The 22727-nt window shown below is 36.4% G+C and overlaps 1 protein-coding gene across 3 annotated transcripts in view; it reads right to left on the minus strand.

The window, feature by feature from the left end:
- Nucleotides 1-22727, minus strand: part of LOC145988683 (PH-interacting protein-like) — a 105872-nt gene that overhangs the window by 4790 nt on the left and 78355 nt on the right. Inside the window, exons 15-16 of one of the 3 annotated variants that reach the window (XM_083123760.1) lie at nt 9216-9368; nt 190-400 (exon numbers count right to left, since the gene is read on the minus strand). In XM_083123760.1, coding sequence (XP_082979886.1) covers nt 190-400; nt 9216-9368 — 364 coding nt within the window. Of the gene's footprint in view, nt 1-189; nt 401-9215; nt 9372-22727 lie in introns of all 3 variants that reach the window. The other 2 variants (XM_083123759.1, XM_083123761.1) reach the window with 2 other exon arrangements.

A 22727-nucleotide genomic window follows, 5' to 3' on the forward strand; every position in this document is an offset into this window, starting at 1 on the left:
TGGGTTGGTAGAATATCAGTTACTGATATTGGTACTGGATTGATTAAAATTTTGCATTTGTCCATCCTTAGTGAACACAGTGGAATCCCAATTTTTCTCATGTTAGGTCCACTTTCTCTTTGAAAACTTAAAGATTCTAGATTCTACCGCATGCTCTACATATTTGTATAAACAAAATGTATTCCTTACTTGGTCCATTAACAGTCTTCAATGTTTTAACACCTCTTGTTGATTTAGCTTGACTAGATGTTCCCAGAGATTTAACTTGAGATGTATTGTTTTGTTTCATTGCCTTCAATCTATCCAGGAATTCCTTTCTTCGGGCAGCTTTCCAATCAAATAATATCTTCTTCATGTGCTCCTCAAACATTGCAGACAACCTGATGGTCATGGAATATATCTGTAATAAAAAAGCACTCATGATCAAACTGCTTCACTGAATGATATTTGCAGCAAAACTTTGATACTGTTAGTCATTAGCAGGTACACTGAAAAACAGAATTGTTATTGTTTATTTTATTTTGAGCCTTTTTACTTCTTCATTTGGATGTATCAAGTCTCTGCCAAGACCAAAGTGAAAGTGAACATTAAATACTGTTCACAGACATGCTCCTTTATATACAGGCTATCTATAAAAGAACTCCGGGGTTTTAAACAATCATAGTGCGCAAACGGTATTAGATAACTCAGGTTAGTTATACTTTGAAATCAGTAGCTCATCAAGTTTTATTCATGCCCTTTTGGAGTTTATTCCAACAAAGGTTCGCAATGCTGCGCAGCGTTAACCTTGAAGTGGCAGAGCCGAGCTGAACCCAGTCAGTAGTTCAGTGCAATGGCGACGCCACAACAGAAGGCGCAGTGTGTTATTTGGCTTGTAGAAACTGGATCTGTTATTACTGTACAGCGGAACTTTCGACGCGAGTATGGTGGTGTTGCGCCTTCAGACAAAACCATTAGTCAATGACTTAAGGCGTTTAAAGAAACTGGAAGTGTTCTGAAACAAAAGTCGCGAGGCAGGTCACGTGTTTCTGAAGAGGACGTGGAAAGAATTCGCACTTCATGCGTACAAAGCCTTAAAAAATACTTGGCACGGCACAGTCTTCAGTTGGGGACACACTTTATTAAGACTTGAGTTTATTGTGTTGTCTTTATATTTATATATAACTTGTTTTATTAGTAACCAACATCGACTGTTCATAAAGTGGTACACAAGAGGCTTTGTCTAACAGCTTACAAGGTACAACTTTTCCATGAAATTAAGCCCACAGACAAGACTAAGAGATCACAGTTTGCTGTTTCTATGCTGAACAAGATTGAAGAAAACAATGATTTTCTAAATTATGTTAGTTTTACCGATGAGGCCACTTTTCATGTCAGTGGTACTGTTAACTGACACAATTGTCGCATTTGGGGATCACAGCCGCCTCATGAGTTCATTGAGCATCAACGTGACTTGCCCAACTTGAATGTTTGGTGCGTGTTATTAGACCCTTCACTTACTCCCTTAGACTTTTTCCTATGAGGACATGTAAAGAACATGGTTTATGCGAAGAAAATTCAAGATGTCGACCATCTAAGGCAAAGAATTATCGCTTCTGTGGCAACCATCACCCCAGACATGCTGGTCAGGACGTGGCAAGAAGTTTATTATCGTTTGGATGTGTGCCATGCTACAAACGGGGCATACATTGGAATTTACTAAATTGTAAACAAAACTTGATAACATTACCTCCAAAAACATGTATTTACTCTGAGTTTGAGTTTTTAATAAAAATTAAGCTTCAAAACCACAGAGTTCTTTTATAGAAACCCTGTATATACATTCTGCTCTGATAGTGTAATTTATTCTACACACTGCCTTTTTACCCATGTCACAGATGCAAATTACTTGGGCTTTGTTTTATTCTCTTTCATTTATCTCCACAGATTAACCTGAAATTTAAACATGGGATTCAGTCTTGGTTTTGACACATTCTGCTAAATGCTACCTACATCTCCAGATTCAGTTTCCAGATGCTGGGTATATGTGTTCCTATGCAGCTTAGTCTTCTTCCAACTCCACTGTGCCTAAATACCCTTAATAACTAAAATTATGTCACATTTTAATAAAATGACAACTGACCTGATGATGTTTCCTACACAAGTTATGGAGGAGACATGTTGAGTTTTTGCTCAAAAGTACACTTTATGCACAGATGGGCTAAACAGAACTGGACCTCTAGTTTTGGCTAATCGTAAAGAGAGGATGAATGATGATATGATGAAATTGATGAAAGGACAATCACAAACACAAATGGACAGCACACAACAGACCCCACAGAGGATTATACTAGCCGTGAGTCCAGTCACCAGAGCCTTGTTCATCTGCAAAATACAGTCCAGGATGTACTATGTGGAAGTTACCATTTGGGTGTCTTGAGGAAGGTCACCCATTACACCCCTAGTTTGATGTTTGAATTGGGCTTCAAGTCCACTTTATGCACAGAAAGGCCATTCAGGACTGGACTTACAGTTTAAAGTGAGATCTGAATCACTGTGTGGCTCCACTAGGTATTGAACCCAGGACCACTTGATTACAAGGTGACGACGTTACCACTATGACATCGGTGGAGACATGTGTACACCACAAAAGGTGAAGAGCGGGAGAGAGAGAGAGTGAGAAACAGACTAAAGCACTCTGGAAAACAAGGGTACTCTCGATATGTTGTGTGGTTCATGTACCATGAAATAAAGCATAAAGGGCTTATGCAACCATTAGCAGCTACATGCTTCCTGGAGGCACATAGCTGCAGTGAAATCGCAGTTTACATTTTATGAGGGGCAGAAGGGAAAAACATATAACTGATAAAAAAGTATTATTGAAAGATAACGAAAATAGTAAAATTAAGAAAACACAGAAAGAAAAGGAGTACTACATATACACCAAAGTTTGCTATACTGCACTAATCTGTTCTAAATCATTATTATAAATTCACAAAATCATGAAAATGGACAGTGAAGGTGTTGGAGGTTTGAAGGGGTGTAAGCAAGGTTAGCCCACTTAATCTCTTCAGCCAATTCCCAGCAGGAAACCATGTTGAACATTAGGACGCTTATCTCAATCTTATGTTTACTGTAACTCGAGTTAATTCTAGTTTCCCACTTTATACATTATCGTAGCCCTTCCGATGACAAAATTTGCCAGAAGCCTGTTCTATATGCCAGCCAAAACTATCCCTCCCTCTCTTGCTTGCTTTTGCAGCAGTCTCATTCATTCACCATGCGACCTTGAACTCCTGCCTTAAGATCGGGGAACAAGTGCACTATTGCCAAACTGATAGTCACTAAATGATGCTTTCTCTATGGTTTTAACTCATTCTAAAAGTATGACACTGAGGTGTCTTTGTCCAGCTGTTCCAAAGCAGTCGCTTGCCAATATCACTTCTGACAGCAATGGCTCATCCAACATAAAGGATCCATCTCGTCGTTCTTGTCCTGCCTTCTGATAAAACAAAACCATAACCCTTATCTTGTGGATAACACAAGAATAATCCTTCTGAACACTAAAGCCAGTGGTATGCCCAGAATGTGTGAGGGGTGGGGGGTTTACGTATACATTTTTTTCCCTCTCTGATGCCACCCATTCCCGTACAGGTCCATCACTTAACATGCTCTCTCTACCACTGTCGAAACTGCTGCTACTGTGAAAGATTTGAATTTTCTGTCAAATATCATATTTCCTGATAACGAATTGCCCTGAAACTGCAGAAATGGTTTATTTCATTCTATTTATTATACATATTACATTATTTTTATACATTCGGTTATTTTTGGACTCCCACATAACCATAGAGGGGCAATCAGGGAACTACTTAAAACCTGGCGTTTATATACTCTTATGTTGATTTTAAACATATATAATATAATAACAAATTGCAATGGAAGAGTGGATGATGAACTGGTATACAAGCAAAAACAAATGGTCTGATTTGAACACAGTACCCTTGATTTGTAACATGTTACATAAACAGCTAGATCAAAAGGCATTTTGCAACTAATGTGCTGTTTAAGTGCACTTACGAAAGTAATAATAAATTGTTACCATTCCTTACAAGCTTCTTACTAGAACAGCAGGGGATCTCTCATACAAAATAATTGTAAATCATAAATTCAACTTCTAGTTTAAATTTTCAGACATTCACATATTTTATTTGAGACTGTTACTTTAGATAACAACCACATTCATATTTATCTGTCTGGAGAGGGACCTACATTGTTTCCATGGAAACTATGTCCTGAACTTTATCCACCATCTCATGGGATGTTGAGGTAGAGGACCCCAGTACAGGGGTCATCTCCAAGTTTGTTTATGCCATGTTCAAACCAAGCACTTATCTGTTGCATATGAAGGGGCATCTGTCTGTGTTAATCTTATGAAGTCTTAATCAATTTCATCAGCATCATCCCTTTTTTGTGGAGGTATTGGGTCACAGCTCAATTGGTCATTCTTTCAATTTGCCTCTATTCAGTTAAGTGCAAAACAAAGAAAAGTCAATTGAAGGACATTTAGTTCATGGTATATTCACATGAATGATACATAGTAAGTTTCATCCCCCTACCAACCCTCCTTTACGGCCAGTTTTAAAATTTTTCAGGTACCCCTTGTATAATATTTGGGAAGGCACTAAAAATACCATATATTAAACATGAACTGACTTTATGCAAAGTTGGTATACCAAATTGGACTGCTTGGAAGATATCAAAATACCATTAACTTTTTTTAAAAAAATAGTCTCAACTACAGCTAATGGAACTGGACATATAGCATAACAGAAGGTAGAATAATATTTGAATATTACAGAACAACATGAATTCATGCTAGAGGAATTGCTATTAAAATAAATGAACTGCATATTTTAAAAACAAATCTCATGCAGAACATTTAAAATGTCAATGTAATGATGTAACATTCTTATCACAAACATCAATTTGAACTGAAAAGAAATTTGGAAATCATTACTATATTTAGTACTTTAACCTCAATAGAATGTTATTTTTTCAATATATTGTTTTTTTGGATGAGAGGAATCATTCAGCACATTATTTGGATTCATGTGGCATTATTGTTCAAACATGAATGAAATGCTGTAACTTTATTCTGGCATTATTGTTCAAACATGAATGAAATGCTGTAACTTTATTCTATCTTGCAAGTCAACAATCTAGACTTGTCATTTGAATAAAAAATCAAATATTATACATAATTAAGTTTGAAGGTATTTTACATATTGTTTGTTTATATTAACTTTTTGATTTACTTTTGTTTTATATTGTGTCCCACCAGTGATACCAAAAATCAATTAATTTCTCCTCTGTTTCATTTTCCCTTCAACCCTGCAAGAATATTCAAAGGTCAATTACCTTCTTTCTTTGTCTTAAATAACTTATTTTTGATAATTTGAGTATTCACATAAATTAAAATAAATTTCTTATTAAGTAAAGAGGCTGTGTTTTATCTGCCCCACATGCAACACAAAATTGTTCATTTATAGCTATAAATCTGGGAAGTACTTTAGGAGTAACAATAGTCATGTTTAATCAACAGTGTTTAGTTTCATAATTCCTTGCACAGAAACTAAGAAAAATGTTGCTTAACTTAATGTCAAAAATGTAGTCTAGTCATCCCTGTGTGGCAGGTCTTTCTTAATTAAACCTACAATGCACAGAGAGTTTCATGCCAGTTATACATAATTTTCTGTGTCAAGATCCATTTGAATACAACTTGAGTATCAAAATATAGTGCCTTACATAGAACAGCACCTGGCAAGTCTTTAATTCTACCAGCTAAATGTCCAGGAACTTAAGTACATCAGCACTTTTAAACATATCCTAATTTTTTTTTTGTTTTGGTCAATGAAATAGTTTTGTAGGAATAGAACCCACACACGGTGGCCGCTCTAGGACCACGATTAAATTCAAGTATAATTCCCAGTTTTCAAGGCAAATTTTCTAAAAATTCAAGGGTACAAGCAGATGTTTTCTGTATTTCAGTCTTATGAATTACCACCTCTCACCACCCACACAGACACACAAATATATTAACAATTTAAAGGGTCTGTGTGATTCCAATGTATCAAAAAAATTTAATTCACTTCAATTAAACATTAATCTATTTAAAATATTTGATTTAAGTTGCAGAGTTTACAGTTGTCATTTTTCATAGACAAGACTCAAAATACGAGGAGTGGTCAAAAATTAATGACCCACATTTTTTTTCTCATTACTGGTTCAAGATATCGAAGTGTCCTGTTCCTCAGTCTGACTGTGATGCTTCCTTAGTTTGTGTGCAGAGTTTCATGTTCGACCGATAGGCGGTAGCAGTGTAGCGGTGAGTAAAGATGGCAGGTCTGTGTGACACTCGTTACAAACAGAAAGCGGTAATTGAATTCTTGGTGGCCGAGAACGAAAGTGTGGTGAATATTCAAACGGTTTGTGGGCACACCATTACGAACCAGAGACAAAGAAACAATCGATGGAGTGGCACCACACACAATCACCACGAAAGAAGAAGTTCAAAACAACAGCCTCTGCCAGTAAAGTGATGATCACAGCGTTCTGGGACATGTTTGGGGTCGTTCTTGTTGATGTTTTGGCCCAAGGTGAAACAGTAAATTCTGACAGGTACATCAACACGTTGGAGCAACTGAAGAAACGCTACAGGAGAGTGTGACCAGACAGAAATGTGAAGGATGTGTTGCTTTTGCATGAGAATGCAAAACCACACACGAGCCTGAAAACCACCAAGGCAATCGCCAGATTGGGGTTCTCTGTCCTCCCCCATCCTCCTTACAGCCCTGATCTCGCTCCTTCCGACTTCTATCTCTTCGGGCCAATGAAGGATGCACTGCATGGTGTGAAATTTGATGACAATGAGAGTGTGGTTCGTGCTGCAAAAACATGGTTGAAGAAACAGCCTGCAAGCTGGTACAGGGATGGCATACAAGCCCTTGTTCCAAGGTGACGTAAGGCTGTAGCAGTGAAGGGAGATTATGTTGAAAAATAACATGTATAGAGGATACATACAACAATATTCCTTAGCAATATCATTAACGTCAATTAAATATTAGCTGAGAAAAAAATGTGGGGCATTACTTTTTGAGCACTCCTCGTACATCTACAAACACAAGTCACATATGTTACGAGATATACTAATTTACAAAAAATAATTAATTGTATAAGAACTTCAAAACTCAAATTTACCTAATCAACTTTAAGATATATTATGTTGCAATAATCTTCCGTCTGTCAGGTAGACTGTTCTGCAAAGGATGTAACAAAGTCAACGGATTGAGGGGATTCTATTTTATTTTCCACGTAGCTTTCTTTTTCTTTCTTGATAAACTGTGAAAAACTTGTCTCAGGGCATTTATACATATGTATATCAATTCAATAGGATTTGGATTAATAAAAGTTGCAATTTTTCATGTCTACGGAGAAAAATTCAAGCAGAATTAATGGATAATTCCCGAAGCCAATAATTCACGCATAATTAACAGAAATCAAGTAATTCCTGGTGAGCAGCCACCCTGTCACAGTCCAACTGGTGCAAATTCATAGTAGATTTTTATTTCTCTTGGGAATGAATAGCCTGATAAAGTTTTGTACTGATGACTGTTAGTGTTAGTGATATTTAAAACCAGATGCTCTGATGGAATTATGATATGCCAGAAAATGTTTCTGGTAGAGTAAAATGTATTTTAGCAATACCTTTAAAGTACTGATTGTTCAAGGAGTTACATATATCCTTCAGAAACATTTGAAAATTTTGTGTAGTTGCAGGAATAACAAAAAAGATGACATTGTTATTTTTGCTACTTTTAATCACATGCACTTCTATGAACTCCAACGTGTCCTCTTCATTCATCAACTTATATTCTTGCACTTTCATTACTTTCTATCAGTTTTCTATGACCAAAAGGATAATTTTGACAATGAAAAGGACTATTCAATGATAAAACAACCACAGGGACATAGTTATGCCCTTAACCAGGATATAAATCCACACTCCTGACCTGACTGTATGTACTAACCACATCATCATCTTCATAAAATAAATGATGAATTAGTTATGGCATTCAATTATTTCCTTCTGAGGAAGTGGCATAGAAAAGTATTTTGTAATGTTTGTAAGTACACAGTGCGAAAAACTACATGAACGAACAAAAAATGATGACACAAAGAATGATTAACTTTAGGCACATACTCGAATTCCCTCTAGCATTCAGTGTGAAAGCTAGAGGAAAATAGAGGCAATTGCAAAATTCATGTGAAAATGTTGGCATGTGAAGAGGTCTGGTCAGTGGTTCAGTGGTAGAGCATGTCGTGGAGGGGGAAAACAATATCTACAAGACTTTTTTTCCAGTCAGGAAATGAAAATTTATAAAAAAAAGTACCTTCTTCTTGAGAGTAAAGCTGCTTTGAGTAATCATTTTCCACATGTATATAAAAATATCAATATACAATGCAAAGTTATAGTATATCTTCCTATTATTCTATCAGGAAACACATTGTAAGGTCTGCAGAACCAAAATATGTTAAATTCTTATTCAAATCTGATTCTTATATCACATTTTGTTTTGGCAACACACAAGATGTAGAGATAAATGCAACTCAACCAGTACTCAGGTACAACCCTGAATATTTTGCTAAGTTTTTACACTAACTTGAATCTTGAGTGACAAATGTAATTCAAACATAAGAGATCCTGTTGTAATATCACTGGCTGGGATAATTTTCACACGGTGAAAACAGCAGAAGTGAAAAATCAAGCAAAGTCAGTAGTTGTATTGGTAAAGCAACAGACCCAAAATCTGGGTTTAAATCCTGGTCAAGTGTGCATTTTTTGTTAAAATTCTACAACAAAATTCTCCGATATTGTTCTAAACAATTTTTTTAATGTCACATGATTCCATGCTATGTAAAAGTGTTTTCTCATCACATATTATCTTTACTTTAATAGTCTATTTTTAATTTTAATTTTAAAGATAAAAAAAAAACAAGTGCATGATTGAAGCAGTCCATTTGGAACATACAAAAGAAAAGTGCAAGGGGTAGCATGCCTAGATGATGGTCTAGTCTATAACATATAAAAATAAGCAAAACAATCCAAATATCAATTTTAAGCAGATAGCTGAAAAGAAGTGCAAGACATCATTTACATGAACAAAGCATCTTACCTTACGAAGGGAGGGGTGAGTATATCTAGATGATATTCGTGTTGACAATCTTAATGACCTGATGTTGTGAGGTATATAATAGGTGTAAATACCAGAGTTCCTTAGTTTTGCTGTAAAATTTCTGTTAGAACTGCCTCCTTCAAGATCACAATCCTGCTGGGAGAAACATTCAACCCAACTGACATTTTTTTCAGAACAAGCAATGAAATTCAAACCACAGGAATACTAATGTATTCAAAATGACAACAGATGTCACCTTAACTCTCTCCCCTCTCCTTCTATGAAATTTATACACAGAAAGCAATATCATAGCAGACATACACAGAAGTATTCAGACAATCACATTATTGTGACTTTCATCAACGTAAAGCACCACACTTTTGTTCACAGTAATTCAACAATTTGTTTTACCACACTTAATCTGAAATTCCACGTCAGATCATATAATCATGCAATAACCAGTGTATTTAATAAAACAGTATCTCCAGATCCTGAATTATAAAGAATATGTAATTTATTTTGCAGGCAGTAGCAACTGAATCAATCCACTCATCTGAAGAGTTTTTACCTATTTGATATCCAGAACAACCACTATAATGTTTAAAGTATTTTAGAGTCACTTCTGTTTACAAGGATAAATTAACAAGACCTAGACCTAGTGTAGGGGGAAAAAAAAACAGGATCATGGATTGTTTCTTATTTCTCACTTTATCTTTCTGGAGAACAATACACTTGGACAAACAACACTTCAATATTTCAATGCCATGGGAAAATAAAGGTTTCCATTGTCCATCCAAGTACTTACAAACCACATAAAGCTCATCACTTTTCAGCCTCCTGATGTTAATCATGGTAATTCAGAAGAATTGAGTAAATAGTTGAGGAAACAAAACAAACATGCATGTGTGTCTTACCAATAATTCAAATCTAAAACATTGACTCTTTGCAGTGCATTGACTGCCTCTGGCACTGTCAATTCCCATATCCACCTATTTATTCTTAGAAGTTTGATACATACTTCAGTGTATCTTGCAATTCAGTATTCTTGTCATTAAATTTTGATGTGCCTGCCTATAATTGTGAATTTATTTTTGTTTATACAGTGAAATTGCAATTATACGTTTCGCGATAGTACGTTTTTTTCTGGCAGTCCCTGCCAATTCCCATAAGGCTGCGTGCTATTATATTTCAGTTATACGATTTTCCAGTTATACGTTCAACGAGTTTAATCCCAACAAGGAAAAGACTTCAGTTATATGTTTTTAACTCTGCTTACTGGAAAGAATGCTGCTCTTGGAGTTCCAAGATTTCCATGATGATAACATCTGCCACCCCTTCCCATACAGGTTTTCTTATCAGTTGCAAACATGGGACCAGACTCTCAACTTTGAATTCTATTTTTGTCCCTTGCATCGGAGAGAAGGGGAGGGATATGCACCTTTGAACAAGATTGGCCTGTGCTAAATAATCCTGCTTTTGTTCATTGCATTCCTTCCGCAAGTCGTATCTGCCTGAAGCAGATTGATATCTTTCAAGCTGTCAGACAAGTCACTGGCGCCACACTTCCAAGCCTGTCGTAAACATTACAAACAAGCTGAAAAAGGGACGGGGAGTCGACAGCGGCCTGCAGGGGGGGGGGGGGGGTTCAACTGGGTCTCATTACAGTCATATTTAAAGATAATACGGTTGTTGAAGACGTTGCAGTACTTTTTATTATGCAGAACGAAATTGCAGATAAACGAATTATTGAACACTGTGACTTATGTTTAACGTGTGAATGTTTTTGAAATAAAGCAGCGATCATACACTGTGTACCTTTTTCTTTCTGCAAGTGCCAATTGAAATGAGCACTTTTTCCCTTTTGTTAGTATGGGATAAATTGAAGATAAAAGGCTATAACTGCTCAACCACTGCATCTTTTTTAAAAAAATTAATTCCAAATGTAAGAATGAAGAAAAAGCAACATTTTAAGTAACTTCCGACAATTAAGAGTCCAGGGGGGAAGCAGGGGCAAAATCCCAAAGTTCGAATTTTTCCGTAATTTCGCAAAATTTTTGAACACCGTAATTTCCATCTTCTTTTTTCAAATTTGCAACGGGAGCATTACATATGCTCATAGAGTGGAATTTTATTGTGTCTCCCTCAAAATTTGGTCCATCCAGCATCCATATGGCTGACGCTAGAAGCGAAATTCCGTAATTGCGCACAAGTTCCAAATGCCGTGATTTCAGTTTTTTTATATTTTTTTCAAAGTTGCGACTCTAGCATTACATATCCACATAGAGTGGTATTTTATTGTGTGTCCCTCAAAATTTGATCCATCCAGCATCCATAGGGCCGATGCTAGAAGCGAAATTCCGTAATTGCGCAAAAGTTCCAAATGCCACAATTTCAGTTTTATTATTTTTCTTGTGTTATGCAAGAAAAATCGAATTAATTAAATAATAATGGTTACATATTATCTACACTTTGATGAATTGTGTAAAAATTTGTAATACATTTTTTTGTAGACCTACTTGCTAAAACATGAAAACATGGGTTCTTTATACTCCACCATGAATTCTATTTGCTTCAAATGAAAGACTTGCATCACTACAGACAATGCTTGCCTACTGGTTACGTTAACCATTTTGCAAAATATTGTGTTGTTGAAATACATGTGTTTGACACCCAACAAGGAAATAGGAATCCCTTGATTGATCAATGACTTCTTGGATTACAGTGTCATCAATCATTAATATTTCATATCAAGTTTTATAGAGGGAAATGTTGTACCCTCTTTACATTATGAAAAAAAATACCTTCCTTAATGACTATGGTACGAAACCGAACGTTATTAGGGGCCTCCTTCACCTTACCCCATTTCCATTTCCACGGCACGAGGTCTCTGGGGCGCTTATCGCCACCACTTTTTGAGCAGAAGCGTACAAACCCCAAATAACAGGTTTTTTTACGCTGATACTGATTTCTGCCAGTTACAGAATGGCTTAAGATATATGAATAAAATTAATAGAATCCACTCCATAGCAGAAGAGTTGACATAATTATTTGTCAAAAAATTAGGTTGTGCCTGAGATACTTTAACAGACAACGTCTGCTACAGACATAATGTAATATTATAAATATAAGAAAATAAATAGAATATAATTTGATAGATTTTCAATTAGGTTGAGGTACCTAAGTTTCATTTTCATGCGAAAGAACAATTTATTTAGTAACTCCTGTATCTTTCGTTCAAGCAATTGATATTATAACATCATAATGTTCAATAATTATGTTTTGAATCCGTCCCTGATTCAACGTTCCTTTTTAAGGTAATCTGGGAAAAAGATAGTTTATGACCCCACTAACGCCCACCCTAGGCACGCCACTGGTCATGGAAGATTGTGCGTAACCGAGTGTTCTACATAAACATATCTCCCCCCCCCCAAATTTTCCATTCTTATTTTATTACATATTTTCTACTCCTATATTTATTGTATATAAGTGTGTATATATATAATATATATAGGTATATATATTGTATATGTATATAGGTGTCCCATTTTCATTGCCATTGACTATACCTAATCAGCATTTTTCAGGAATTTTGAACTATTTTAAGTTTCTTTGAACCTACTTCAAGATTTTTCGAGCCTAACTTAAGATTTTAAGGACCTATTTTATGTTTTTTTAACCTATTTTAGGGTTTTTAGAGCCTATTTTAGGAACGTGAAAGCACAATTTTTAGAACCTATTAATCCAAGTTTTTTTTTTTCATAATCTTGTGTTGTTGTGTGTTTTTTTTCTTGTGTAGTGGTTGTTATGTGTTTGGTGTCTTGTCCAGTAGTTGTGCTGTGTAGTGTGTGAGTTTGTCTTGTGTAGTAGCTGTGGCGTCTAGTGTGTTTGTGTTTGTCTTGTGTAGTAGTTGTGGTGAGCTTCTATGTGGGTTTGTCTTGTGTAGTAGGTGTGCTGTCTAGTGTGGTTGGGATTGTCTTGTGTAGTAGTTGTGTTGTCTAGTGTGTTTGTGTTTATCTTATGTAGTAGTTATGCTGTCTAATGTATTTCTGTTTGTCTTGTGTAGTATCGGTAATGTGTATGTATGTATCTTGTGTTTTAGTTGTACTGTCTAGTATGTTTGTGTAGTAGTTGTGCTGTCTAATATGTTTGTTTTGTCTTGCGTAGTAGTTGTGCTGTCTAATATGTTTGTTTTGTCTTGCGTAGTAGTTATGCTGTCTTTGTGTTTGTCTTGTGTAGTAGTTGTGGTGTGTAGTTTGTTTATGTTTATATTGTGTAGTAGTTGTGGTGTGTTTGTGTTTATATTGTGTTATAGTTGTGATGTGTTTGTGTGTGTCTTGTGTAGTAGTTGTGCTGTCTAATGTGTTTGTGTTCGTCTTGTGTAGTAGTTCCTCCATTCATATTGGGGTTAGGCGTAGAGCTGACAACTCTGCACTGTAAAAAAACAATGTCAAGAAACAGCAATATAAGGCCATGGATGTTCCCAAGGTAAAATATTCCGGAGGTAAAATAGTCCCCCGTTCGGATCTCCGGGTGGGGACTACTTTGGGAGGTCCCTGGACTAAGGATAAGATCTACGTTAGGAATAAGGATATTAAATTAGGCACCTGGAATGTTCTGAGCCTTTACCGGCCTGGGGCATTTCAGTGTACAGTTAATGAGATAGTTAAGTATAAATTAGATGTAGTAGCTGTCCAGGAAGTTAGGTGGCCAGGAGAAGGGAATTGTAAAACTAAAAATTATACTTTTTTCTATGGTGGTACTGAAAATCATAATTTTGGAACAGGCTTTTTCATAAATAATAGAATTATCTCGGCTCTTAAAACAGTAGAATTTATTAATGATAGGATATCATATGCAGTTTTACAGGGTAGGTGGTGTAAAATTATTTTAATAAACATACATGCACCAACGGAAGATAAAGATGATAATACTAAAGATGATTTTTATACAGAGTTAGAACAGGTCTTTGATAAATTTTCTCAGTATGATATGAAAATTCTGTTAGGTGACTGTAATGCACAGATTGGCAAAGAAGAGACATTTAAACCCACGATTGGTAAAGAAAGTCTTCATGAATTAAGTAATGATAATGGTATAAGATTAATTACTTTTGCAACCTCAAAGAATTTAATTGTGAAAAGTACCACTTTTAAACATAAAGATATCCATAAATATACCTGGTCTTCTCCAGATGGTAAAACTCATAATCAGATAGATCATATTCTCATTGATAAGAGAAGGCATACTAGTATAATTGACGTTCGTACACATAGAGGTGCTGACTGTGCCAGTGACCATTATTTAGTAATTGCTAAATTAAGAGAAAGACTCTCAGTGATAAATCATAAACAGCAAAATCTAAAAGTTCTAAAATTTGATACAGGAAAGTTTACTGATGAAAGAATTAAGAAAGATTACCAAATTAAACTGTCAAATAGATTTGATGTTTTGCAGGATTTAAATGATGATGAAAATATAAATGAAACAGACGTAAATAAGAATTGGGAGCACATACGTAATGCAATAGAATCAGCAGCTAAAGAAAGTATAGGATACCATAAACCGAGAAAAAGTAAGCCATGGTTTGATAATGAATGTCGTAATCTAATAGAAATAAGAAATCAGGCTAGACTTAGGTGGTTAAATAACTCTGATTATACAAATCTAAACAATTATAATAGAGTAAAGCGAGAAGTTAACCGCACGTTTAGAAGTAAAAAAAGAGATTACTTGAAAAGCAAAATTAACGAAATTGAAACAAACAGCAAAAATAAAAATATCAGAGATTTATATAAAGGTGTAAATGAGTTTCGAAAGGGATGGAAACCTAAAGTAAACTTGATAAAAGATAAAGATGGTGATTTTGTAGCTGACCCAAGCGATATTCTAAATAGATGGAAGAACTACTTTAATGACCTTTTAAATGTCCATGTAGGAGATAAATCAGAAGTAAATGAAGTCCACACAGCAGAACCTTTAGTTCCAGAACCTAACTTGACTGAAGTTAAAGATGCTATTAAAAGGCTAAAGAATAACAAAGCACCTGGCATTGATTTAATACCAGCTGAGTTAATTAAATATGGTGGAAATTCATTAATATGTCAAATTCATAAATTAATTTGTTTAATATGGAATAAAGAAGAAATCCCTCAACAGTGGAAAGAATCCATAATTGTTCCTGTGTTTAAAAAAGGTGATAAAATGAACTGCAATAATTACCGTGGAATTTCTCTACTCTCAACAACATATAAAATATTATCAAACATTCTTTTAACAAGACTAACCCCATATGCTAATGAAATTATAGGTGATTATCAATGTGGATTTAAACGTAACAGATCAACTACAGATCAAATTTTTCACATCAGACAGACACTTGAGAAAAAGTGGGAATATAATCAAAATGTCCATCAGCTATTCATTGATTTCAAAAAAGCATATGATTCGGTCAAAAGAGATAAATTATATAATATATTAGTCGAGTTTGGAATACCTAAGAAGCTTGTTAGTATGATAAAAGTATGCACCAGTGAAACAGAAAGTAAAATTCGTGTGGGTATTAATATGTCTGACAAATTTACAATTCATGATGGGTTAAAACAAGGAGATGCATTATCTCCATTGCTCTTTAATTTTGCCTTAGAATATGCTGTTAGGAAGGTAAAAGAAACTAAAGAAGGACTAAAATTAAATGGTGTGACTCAGTTGTTAGCTTATGCAGACGATGTAGACTTACTGGGGGATGATGTGAATACAATAAAGAATAATGCTAAAATATTTTTCAAAACTGCTAAAGAGATAGGTTTGGAAGTTAACAAAGAGAAAACCTAATATATGCTTACAGGCCGAAACCAAGTGTTAGGTAATAACCAAAATCTAATTATTGATAACAACTCGTTTGAACCAGTTTCCAAATTCAAATACTTAGGAGTAATATTAACAAATGAAAATTATATTAAAGAGGAAATAAAAAGTAGGCTTAATTCAGGAAATGCATGTTACTTCTCTCTTCATAAACTTTTGTCTTCTCGTTTAATATCTAAGAAACTAAAAGTTAAAATATACAAAACAGTAATTTTGCCTGTAGTATTATATGGGTGTGAAACTTGGTCCCTTACATTGAAAGAGGAACATAAATTGAGAGTATTTGAAAATAAGATCCTTAGGAAAATCTTTGGACCTAAAAGGGATGAGGAGACAGGTGAGTGGAGAAGGTTACATAATTTAGAACTACATAATTTGTATTCATGTCCAGATATTATTAGAATAATTAAATCAAGAAGACTTAGGTGGGCAGGCCATGTGGCACGAATGGGAGAGGAAAGAGTTTACAGGATTCTTGTTGGGAAACCTGATGGTAAGAGACCTGTAGGAAGGCCAAGACGAAGATGGAGGGACAACGTTGAGATGGACCTAAGGGAAATCGGTAGGGATGGAAAAGAGTATTTAAAACTTGCTCAAGATAGGGAAAGATGGAAGGCCTGTGTTGCTGCAGCCATGAACCTTCGGGTTTAAGAAGGCTAGGGAGTTAGTTAGTTAGTTAGTTATTATTTTTCTTTTTCAAAGTTGCGACGAGCATTACATTTCCTTATAGAGTGGTATTTTATTGTCTCCCCCTCAAAATTTGATCCATCCAACGTCCATAGGGCCGACTCTAGAAGCGAAATTCCGTAATTGCGCAAAAGTTCCAAATGCAGTGATTTCAGTTTTATTATATATTTTTTTTAAGTTGCGACACAAACATTACATATCCTCATAGAGTGGTATTTTGTTGTGATCCCTCAAAATTTGGTCAATTCAGCGTATATAGGGCCGACGCTAGAAGCGAAATTCCGTAATTACGCAAAATTTCCAAATGCTGTGATTTCAGTTTTATTATATTTTTTTTCAAAGTTGCGACACGAGCATTACATATCCTCATAGTGTTATTTTATTGTGTGTCCCTCAAACTTTGGTCTATCCAGCATCCATAGGGCCGACGACGCTAGGAACGAAATTCCGTAATTACGCAAAATTTTCAAATGCCGTGATTTCAGTTTTATTATAATTTTTTTCAAAGTTGCAGCACGAGCATTACATATCCTTATACAGTGGTCTTTGTCGTGCTTCCCTCGAAATTTGGTTAACCCAAATTATTGGGAAACACAATGTGTAAATTTTACCTCCGCTAAAAGCCAAGTGTTAACAAGAAAACAAAAAAAAAACAATTTCCTTCTCTCTACGACAATTAGTTCTAAAGTTACGATTTTTTTTATACTAGTGGCAAGTTTGAAAAGCACACGCTTACAAAGGTGCCAGCTTCAACGGGAATACAGGCATGCGAGGCTCCGTCCGCTAAAGGTTTTAAGTCCACTTTATGCACAGAAGGCTAATTGAGACTGGACCTACAGTTTAGTGCCTCCACCGGGTATCTAACCCGGAACCCCTTGATTACAAAATGACAACGTTACCACGATACCATCGGGGATGCAAAAAGAAATTTATATGTAACCCTCTTCCCCTCTAAAATCCTGGGCACGCCACTGACTCTAGTGTTCAAAAGGATTAATCTTGTGTTATCCGCCAGATAAGAGTTACGGTTTTGTTTATCAGAAGGGATTTAGGCAAGGGACTGCTTTGGAAGAGCTAGACATAACACTGGTGCCGGTAGCAGCCACCCTCCATGTTTTAAAGATAAAGCACTTTCATAATTGGGAAAAGAGAGACGTGGTAGTATATAAATACGGAGAAACTAGTACTCACTTTGATCCGCAAAGCTGTTTTTTTCTTTTTCGATTGGAAGTTTGTCTAAAATACAACTACTTTCAGTTTGAGGATATATTCTACAATCAATCCGAGGGTCTTGTGATGGGCAATCTGCTACCAGCTCCTTTAGCCAACATCGTCATGCACCTGGCTGAAAAAGAGATACTCCACACTCCAGAACTACAATACATCCGATATGGAAGGTACGTGGACGACAATAGTCGTATACAAAAAGACAGAAGAACTCAACCTTCTAGTGAACAAGTTAAATAGAATCCACCCCAGGCTCAACTTCACCGTAGAACAAGAAAAACATGGTAAAAATCAACTTCCTGGACATCACCATCAGCCGTGCACTTAACAAATTCACAACCACTGTCTACAGAAAACCAAATGCAGGCAACCAGTACATACATGCTCTCTCTAGCCATCCCCCCAAGCAAAAAGCCAATGTGTGGCTGAACTTTTATTGAAGAGCCTTCTCCTACTGTTGCAGAGAAGAGGATCTACGAGAGGAGATAGCCACCATCACTGAAATAGCCCTGAAACATGGCTACACTGAAGCACAACTTTCCACTTGGTGCAGTAAATCGGAAATACAGGTTTAGACACCCTAACCATCGACAATCAACCCATCCGCAAGCAACCCAGCCACAATCTACCTCCATCAGCCAATATAAATGGTTTGCCTTCCCCTACCATCCCACCACTTCCAACCGCATATCCAAAGCCCTTCTCCCATATGGCATCAAAGTAGCACACAAACCAAATTCCAAAATAGCTGATAAACTGAATAAACACAAACGGTACTTCCTCTCCCCTCTTGATAACCCAGGTGTATACGATACAGAGTGTGAATGCAAGGCACATTACATTGGCAGGTCCATCAGATCTGTCAATGAAAGAATCCAACAGCACCTAGTAGATGCGAGAAAAGCCCAACCCACTACTGGTCTTGCTAAACATATCAAATACAATAGCCACAAAATTCAAAAGGTTCAAGTCAAACACACTGCCCACATGCTCGTAGACACCAAAATCAAGGAAACGCACGCCATAATGCACTTCCCGCACGAGCTAAACATCGATAGCTGGCAAGCGCATCACACTTTGACCTACTACAACAGTTATCGCCCGGAAATAGACCCAGATGCACAGTTAACAGCCAGAGAACTACAAACAAAAGACGAACGCCAAGCAACAGTACAGCAAGTTCCAATGAGGATAGTGGTAGTGGCCACTGAAATTAATCGAAAAAGAAAAAAACAGCTTCGTGGATAAAAGTGAGTACTAGTTTCTCCATATTTATAAAGCACTTGTTGAAGACTAAGAAAAGCTGGACTACCACGTTAATGTTTTTTTTTTTTTTAGTCAGCAGCTTGCTTATTCCTGAATCAAGTTACAGAAAGGGGGAAGGATTATTGAATTGTAAGGGACACATGAGCAATGTTTCGTATGCAGATAGCTGCATTAAAAAGAAGGCTGCTTCGTGAATACCCCTGCACAGCGGTGTGCCCAAGGGGGGGTTGGTGGAGATCATACCCCCCTACCCCTTGGCCCAGTATTCTTAAAAAGAAGAATATTGTACGCAGGAAAAAAGATGGCAAAATTAGGGCTGACTACTAAAAAAAAAGTATACTTAAACCCCTCCCTTTCAAAAATCCTGGGCATGCCACTGGCCCTGCACAGCTGTTGCAGATTAATTATATCTTGTGAGAGGAGATTATTCGCCGCAGTGGCTCAGTCGGTAATGCGTCTGACTACCATGCTAAAGGTCCCGGGTTCGATCCCCGGCCGGTTCAAATCCGGGAACTTTTCTAACGTTGGAAGCGGCCCCGGCACCCACCCAGCGTCGAATAACATGGGTACCTGGGGGAAACCCTGGGGGGTAAAGGCAGTCAGGGGCGTGATGCTGATCACATCACCCCCACACACGACCGGATCAAGAAAGTTTGGGGCGTCACCCCCACACCCCCTATACGCCTTCATGGCGTAGTCCTATGCACAGGGGAGCACTTTACCTTTTAGAGGAGATTAGAGAGTTTTTTTCACTCCTTCCTAAACCAATATCGGATATTTCCTAAACCAATAACCGCGATTGGCAAATTATTCTTACTTTTCTCCTGGCAAACAAGAAAGGAAAGTTTTCCAAGCAAGGCCCCCCCCCCCCCACCTAGTCCATCTCTCCTTCCCCCTTCTTCTATGAAGGATTACGTACATAAAAAATGGGAATAGTGATTGAGCCATGTTCTCAATTGTCCACATAAGTTTTTTGGGGGGGAGGCACAACTGACACTCAGAGTGATGCTTTTAGAACGTGTTAAAACGCTAGAGAAAGCAACATTTAATGACTATCGTCTTGGCAATAGTTCGCTTGTTCCCCGATCGTAAGGCAGATCAAGGTCACATTGTGAATGAATAGGCTGCTACAAAAGCAACGAAGAGAGATCGACTGGCATACGGGACAGGCTTCTGGCAAATTTTGTCTTCGGTGGGGTTTGGAAAACGTATGAAGCGGGGAAACGAGAGTTACAGTAAACATAAGATCGAGATAAACATCCTAATGTTCAGCATAGTTTTTTTGCAGGGAATTGGCTGAATGGATCAAGCGGGTAAACATTTCTTGTACCTCTTTCACCCCCCCCCCCCCCCCCCAGTGCCTTCAATGTCTATTTCTTGTGAATTTACAATAATGATTTAGAACAGATTAGTGCAATACAGCAAACTTTGGTGTATATGTAGTACTCGTTTCCTTCCTTTGTGTACTTAATTTTACCATTTTAATTATATTTCAATAATTCGTTTTTCTCACTTATACATTTTTACCCTTCTGTCCCCCATAAAACGTATAACTGAGATTTCACTGTATCAACTCAATGCAGTTTCAGTATTCATGACACCAAAACAATTAGGTGATAATACTGTACAATAATGAATAACTGGTACATAAAACATCACAAAAAAATAATAACTATTTACAAAGAGGTGTGTGTGGTGGAGGGGGACATCTATGAGATTACTGTATGTAGTTCATTTAGAATGTGTATACTGTTCTTCATTATTGTTTTTAGCAGTGTATATGCTTATATGATAGATTGTAATGCCACGTACCAAAATAAATATATTTACTTTTAAACTGATTAAAATATACAGCATTAAATCAAGTGGATTATACAAATTATATTTTTCAAAATTTTTTAACACAACTTTTAAAATGATATGGAATGCTTGAAGTTTTCACATTATCTGATTTAGTGCAAAGTCTGCTGTGCACAAGCCACTTTAGATAGTAAGGTGCATGCTCATCATGCATCATGGCTCTATATCTAGCATCCATTAATACATACATTTTTTTAATCCCATTTTAACACATGAATCATTTCTATATGTTTAACAGTTGTTGAGAAGTACATTAGATATCTATATTTTCTCTCCTCTCACTTTTTTCAGTGTGAGTGGGTCGGCATACAAATTCAGCTAAACTTATATTTTTCCATTGTGTTTCTTCTAATAATCTTCACACGAACTCTTCACCACTTCCTTAAATTTTCCATTACTCTTCTCTCACTCCTTGTGCAGTGTATGCTCTCACTAATAGTCTTTCAGGCCTCATGCTCTTTGAATGATCAAATCACCTCAACCATGCCTGATCTATTCTGTTCTGCAGCTTGACTATCTGTACTCTTTGTTGAATCTACTTATTTCTCATTCTGTTTTCCCTACTGCAATTCTTAAGAATATCATTTCTCATTCATTGTTCACACCAGTGCCTGATCTATTCCTTTCTGCAGCTTCACTATCCCTATTCTCTGCTGAGCTGATTTATTTCTTATTCTGTCTGCACTACTATACTCCTTAACAATATCATCTTTACTGCTATATCCTTACTTCATTGTGCACGTGTGCTCCATACATAATGGACAAGGAGATGAACAGAAGGGGACAAATGGGCCATCTGCTAGCCCTGATCTCAATACCCTGGACTACAAACTGTGGTCAGAGATGATTGTCTGCAAGAAGAGGCACCCTATAATTGAAAGTTTAAAATGCTCCTTGATGGCAGCAGTGGAACATTTTCCCACAGAGATCATCCGTGCTGCAACAGATACCTCGCCAGACACACTTCAAGCCTGTGTGAAGGCAACAGGTGGACATTTTGAAAACTGTTTGGTAAGGCTGAGCCGATGGTGGTATTAGTATCAGTTGGAATTCATCTACCGATACCAGCCGATACTTTTCTGGCATATTGGTCTTTCCTGGGGTCTACAAAAATGCCACGCAACACTTTCACGGAGTCTAATTAATTATCCTGGAAATTATGCAAAATTCAAACTTTCCATTTATTTTGCACAAAAAAACTATATTTTACTATTACATGATATCTACGTACTTTAATATTCTCACGTAATTCTCGAATATTTTAAAGCAAATTTCTTGGTAAATTGATGCATATAATTGGAGAAGAATATTTACACAATATTTTGAACAAATTTTAATTATTGCAATTTTCAAGTATCTGTATCGGTGGGAATCTGTAAGAGTACCGGTATCGGTTCAGCCCTACTAATTGGGGCTATTTGTGTATTATATATATAAGTGTAACATACTAAAAGGAAATTAAAAAATCCGAAATAACATTCAACTTATTCACAAAATAGTGTGTGACAGTATTTATGGCTAGACTAGGTACAGTATTGTCAACAACTTTCTCTGAAAAAATCAAATGAAGAGAGAAACCTGAAAGAATGAAGTAATCCGAGCCAAATT

The sequence above is a fragment of the Lepisma saccharinum genome, chromosome 6, assembly GCF_977018435.1.
Source record: "Lepisma saccharinum chromosome 6, izLepSacc3.1, whole genome shotgun sequence".
Classification (NCBI taxonomy): domain Eukaryota; kingdom Metazoa; phylum Arthropoda; class Insecta; order Zygentoma; family Lepismatidae; genus Lepisma; species Lepisma saccharinum.